General features: G+C 48.3%; 1 protein-coding gene across 1 annotated transcript in view; it reads right to left on the bottom strand.

The window, feature by feature from the left end:
- Positions 1 to 3,449: 3,449 nt before the first annotated feature.
- Positions 3,450 to 5,718, bottom strand: part of LOC114071471 (lymphocyte antigen 6E) — an 8,205-nt gene continuing 5,936 nt past the window's right edge. Inside the window, exon 3 of the mRNA XM_027909303.1 lies at positions 3,450 to 4,000. Coding sequence (XP_027765104.1) covers positions 3,792 to 4,000 — 209 coding nt within the window. The 3' untranslated portion in view covers positions 3,450 to 3,791. The remainder of the gene's footprint in view (positions 4,001 to 5,718) is intronic.

Raw genomic sequence — 5,718 nt, 5'->3', positions numbered from 1 at the left:
CATTCCCAAAAAACGCCACACTGCGTTGTCTGCGATCCCATTCCAGCTCAGGATGGGGTCCTGAACCTCCACCTGTCCAGATGTGCAGCACATCTGCCTTTCCCAAAGGGCACAGATGCCCATAATTCATTCCCTGGACACACAGAGCCACCAGACTTCGTCACAGGAGTGATGGAAGCAAAGCCTCTTCCATGGAAAATAAGACCCCTGGGAGAGAAATCCCTTCAAAATAACCCACAATCAGAGTAAATCAACAGCAGGAAAGAACGTTCTTTGAGTAACCAGGTGGATCCTTGGAGTAATAATTAAACAACCACCTTCATTCCTTCTGGTCCTACAAAATTCCTCCACCTCTGGTTTTTCTTTCCCAAAAGAAGAAATTTTGCCCTTAAAAACAAACAAACAAACAAACAAACAACCCACAATTCTTTCAAAACACCGGGAAGAACTTGGGTCATTTTAAAGTCCTTCCCTTCGGCAAACACAAAATGCCTGGAATTTGGGTGGAAAAGGCTGATGCTACAATAAATTCTGAGCATTTTTTTTTTTTTTTGGACAATACACCAAGAAAAAAATAAAATGAGAGCCCTCGGTGGTAGCTGGTTGTTGAAACGCAGCCAATTTCCAGCAGGGAAGCGCTGAACCCCTTTCCTCTCACGCACATGCTCCAAAGTGGGCAGGTATTTCACTTCAGCCCTTCCTTCTTTTCCAGTAAAAACCACTCCAGGATATTTTAGGGAGCGAAGCTGCCTCCCCTCGTGCCCTCTTGTCCTGTCACAGAAGGGGAATATCCGAGTTCTCTGCTCGGATTTCCATCTCTTTAATTCCAAAGTCCACATAAAGACCTCCCAAAGCACTTCAAGGCTGTCCCACCACGGCCCTCAAGTTCCAAATCCAGCACTTGGTTCATCAACCCACAAGTTTCAACACTTTAAAATAGGGTTCTTCCTGTTTATCATCTTATTATTAATGTTTTTTAATCACTTCAGCTGCCCGTTTTCAGGCCTTTATTCCCCTCCTGGGTTTTACAACAGCTGAGGTTCTCACATGGATTTTCATTCTGGGGTTTTTGGGGGGCAATAAAACCCCCTCTGTGGCAGGAGCAGAAATTGGGAGGGTTGGAAGAACTGGTGATCAAATGCCGAGGATTAAACTGTGAGGAGCTGTCACACCCTCCCTCTCTAAAAGATACTTAAATCTGTCAAAGAGATCTTTGCACATGTGTTCAAAACTGAAAATATCTCTTTTTTTTTTTTTTTTCCATAAGGCTTATAGCACACGAGGAGGGAAGACAAAAAAAAGGGAGTAAAGAGGGAAAACAAATCTCCAAAATATGCAACTCATCCGTCATTTATAGCTCAAAAACACGACAGAATGACCTTCAACTCTGTCCCCCTGGCAATGCCTTTAATATAAATTGTTATTTTATGGGATAAGCAGCCTCGGAATGCTCCTCCCACCAGCCTTTGCTCCCTTTTGGAACCAAATCCTTGGCACCAGCAGCCTCTGGAACGCCGAGATAGGAAGGAAATGGCTTTTTTTTTTTTTTTTTTTTTGGAAGAGACAACCAGGTCTTGTGGCTTCAGGTTTGGCACCTGCAGGAGCCTCCTGAAGGCACGGCCAGGCTTTAGGATGCAGTTGGACGTTTAACTCTTTCCTAAAGATGGTTTGAGACCCCAAAATCAACGCCCAAACCTGTTTATCAGGTGGCCAGAAAAGAGTCACAGCCCCATCACCTCAAGGCAGAGCACTCTGGGTGCCACCTCGGTGTCCCAGCCCCATCCAAGGAGGTTTGGAACCCTCCTGGGAGGAAGGATGAGGGAACAACATTCACCTTAATTTTTAGGATAGTTTTCCCCCCTGATTTTTCCCTGTGCTCCACGTGCATGGCAGAGGTTTGGTGGGCCCAGGAAGTCCCAGGAGGTGAGGGAGGACGACTGAACCAGAGGAAGGCACATCTGAGGACCCACACAAGTGATTCACCCCTCCCAAACTCCTCATTAAGTGCAGGGCACGTCCTCACGACCGGTCCCTCCTGTCGGAAAGCCCGTCCTTAATTAACACGTGTCATTTTAATTAAAACACGGGGAAGGGGGGGAAGGAGGGGTTCAAAACCACCAAACCACTTCTTTTTGCTGCGAATATTTCTATACCATCATTCAAAAGCTGTTTATCAACGCTCATTAAAGTGGGGACAGAGAGAAAAACTGAACGGTGAGCGGAGCTTTAGGTCGGTTTTTGACACCAAGCAGGAGAACCACGAGGAAGGCATGGCCAAGCAGTGCCAACAACCTGATTTTTGCTGCTAGGAAGAATTAAAAAAAAAGCCCAGAGCACCTCTGCTCAAGCAGTGGAAGCGACAACAAGCTTTCACCTGGAAGTTTAAGGCTGGATTTTGGCTTGGTTTTTGCGTCTGGCAGGTCCACAGGCGAGCAGAGCAGGTGGGATGGATGACACGGAGATGGCAGGAGGACACATATCCCACGGGACAGCTCAGAACTTCCAGGAGCAACGCTGGGAAGATCCTGGGAGCTGAGAGACAGCAGGAATGATGAAGTCACCTCCAGGCAGTGCAGGTTGAGCCTCAAGATCTGAATATTGGGATCCTGGCCTGTGACTCCACTCAGTTTTGCAGACAGTTCTTTCAGGGATCCACGTTGTTGTCTCTCACCACCACAAGTCCAAAAGTTGGGGAAACTGAGGCACCAAGTCTTTGTAAGATGCAGATGAACTTCCAGAGGTCCTGCTCCCGCTGTGTCTGCTCCATTAGGGGTTGACTCAGCCCTCCAAAACTGGCATTTTTCACTAAAATTCACCTGGAAAAAGCAATTCCCGAGAGAGGCGAAACAAGCAGGCCCAGGGGTGTTTATCAGCAAGGACAGCAACAAGGGAGGAGAGAGATGGACTTGCTGCTCGGAGCTGAAGAGGAACGTTGAGATGAAGCTGCTCAGGAGAGTCGAGAGGCCCAAATGTTGGGATTTTCCATGAGAGAATTCCTAACCTCTGCCTGGAGCAAGGAAACACAGCACACATCCCACCGGAGGTAACAACAGGAGCGTGTTTATTCAGGCCTGGCACTTACAGAGCTGGCAAGGACAAGGTACAGGTCACTCTTTTTCTCTTTTTTTTTTTTTTTTTTTTTTTTTTTTTTTCCAGAAAAAGTCAGCCCAGGATTCGGAAGAAACGAAATTATTCTATAAAAAGAGGCTGCAGCTGCAAGGGGTGATGGTGGGGGTGGGGGGGAGGCGGCGGGAGGGCCAGGAATGTGTCTCCCTTTGGATCATGCATTCCCAAAGCCCCGTGCTGGAGCCAGGAGAGAGGCAGGAAAAGTCTGAGCTCTTCACCTGGTGGGGAGGTGTGTGGGGAGGGGTTAATCTTGGCGAGTCCCAGCCTGCTTTTTAACCAACCTTAGAAACGAGAGTGTGTGTGTGGGATGGGATGGGACGGGGGGGAGGTTATTTATTAGGTAGAAAAGCCGAAAAAAAACCCTTCCAAAACCATCCACCTTCGCCAAGGAGGCGCGAGGGCGCAGCGAGGGTTTGTCCACAGGAAGAAAAGAGAGAGAGATTGAGAGAGAGAGAGAGAGAGAGACAGGGAAAGAGAGACCAGCCCACGGCTCCGACGCTTGGAAGAGCAGAAAAGTCTGGGAAACCACGGCCTCAGGAGCCCGCTGGGAAGTGGAAGATCTCCTTGCAGACACCAAGAGAGGAGAACGGTGGCCAGCGAGACACCCACGGCTGGGGGGGAGCCTCGGGGAGGCGGCTCTTCCTCGGCCAACACCCCCCTCCCCGTCACTCCCGGGCCCGCAGGACGTAGAAGAGGCTGACGAGGATTCCCAGGGCCAGGAGGGTGGAACTGGCCCGGAGGCCGCTGGAACCGCTGATGTTGCACAGGAAGGAGTCGCAGCAGTACACGGAGGCGGCCGCGATGCCCAGGTTGATGCCGGCGCTGGGGCAGATGGGGGAGCAGCCCTTGGAGATGGACTGGCCGGATTTGCCACCTGGATTCGGGGGGAAAGGAGGGGGAAAAGGAAGGAAATAAGGTGGGTTAGAGGGTTTCCAAGATGGGTTTCGAGTGTTTGCTAGGCACAGGTTTCTAAAGACAAGATTAGGATGTTTCTAAAGACAGGTTTAGAGTATTTTCAAGACAGGTTTAGAGTGTTCCTAAAGACAAGATTAGAATGTTTCTAAAGACAGGTTTAGAGTGTTTGCAAGGCACAGGTTTAGAGTGTTTCCAAAGACAAGATTAGAATGTTTCTAAAGACAGGTTTAGACTGTTTTCAAGACAGGTTTAGAGTGTTTGCAAGGCACAGGTTTAGAGTGTTTCCAAAGGTTTAAAGTGTTTTTAAGACTAAGGTTTAAAGTGTTACCAAGACATAGGTTTTAGAGTGTTCTCAAGACACGGGTTTGGAGTGTTCCCAACACAGGTTTGGAGTGTTCCCAAAGACAAGGTTAGAATGTCTCTAAAGAACAGGTTTAAAGTGTTCCCAAGACACGGGTTTAGAGTGTTCCCAAGACAGGTTTTAAAGTGTTTCTAAAGACAAGATTCGAATGTTTCTAAGGACAGGTTTAGAGGTGTTTCCAAGACAGGTTTAGACTGCTTCCAAAAACTAAAGTTTAAAGTGTTCTGAAGACACAGGTTTAGAGTGTTCCCAAGACAGGTTTAAAGTGTTTCTAAAGGCAAGATTCGAATGTTTCTAAAGACAGGTTTAGAGTATTCCTAAGACAGGCTTAGAAAGAATCGTAAGTGTGTGAGGGCAAATTTTGCACTGGAAAAAAAAACATTTCAGATTTCTCTGCTGTAACTAAACACTGGATTTGGTTTAGCACAGATCTCTGCTGTAATTTTTCAGGTATCCTCAGCCATCTGTAGCCTCAGACCAATTAATAAAATGCCTTAAACAGAGTTATAAAGGCTCAAGTGTTCAGGTATGAATTTAACAATTATAAAGCAAAATTTTCCCACAAGAGCCCCCACAAATGTGCAACGGCAAAGTCAGAGCCTGATCAGGAGCTGAGGCTTTCAACTGAGGACAGAGGGGTTTGTGGTCTCATTAACTGTGTTTCTGTGCTCTGTGCCATCACTCGTGCAGGTAATGACACCCATTTATTCCAGTAGAGACTGGAGGGAGGACACAAACCCCTTTTGCTTCCTTTTTGTCCTTTCCTTGATGCTCATTTTGGGCTCTGACTTTACAAGCTTCCTGAGTGTTGCCCATGTGTGAGATGTGTAGTGGGCAAAGCTTGGCCTTTAGTTGTTATCGTGGCCTGGTTCACACAAAGTTCATCTAAAAGCTCTGCTGAGGAATCCCAAAAATCTCACTCCAGCTTCACCCTGGGACTCCTCAAGCGAGACAAGGAGCACTGGCTCTTCAAGGGAGGCACTTTGGGAGCCAAGTGTGCACTTCCAGAGAGGCACAGCCCAAACCAAGGGGCAGCGAAGAGGAAACCATCAGCACTGGGCTGAGATGGGAGTTTATCAGAGCTCCCAGGCATCCACAACCCACCTTCTCCTGCAAGGCCCAGCCAGGATGGGATCTTGGCTCTGCAAAGACCTCCCAGAGCATCCTGCTTCTCTCAGAGCAGCGGTTGGGAAACTCAGAGCCTCCCAAACCTTTCCCTGTCACTCGGGGCGGAAAAATGCCTCGACCACGGCAAGCGCAGGAGCCAAGGAGGGACTCGGGGATGAACAACCCAAACACAAAAGGATGGGGGGGGG

Source organism: Empidonax traillii, unplaced genomic scaffold (genome assembly GCF_003031625.1).
Source record: "Empidonax traillii isolate 1590-97213 ecotype Southwest subspecies unplaced genomic scaffold, ASM303162v1 scaffold2032:size71793, whole genome shotgun sequence".
In the NCBI taxonomy this organism is placed as follows: Eukaryota; Metazoa; Chordata; class Aves; order Passeriformes; family Tyrannidae; genus Empidonax; species Empidonax traillii.
The sequence above is the reverse complement of the archived record's forward strand: the minus strand, read 5'-3'. Positions and strand labels throughout refer to the sequence as shown.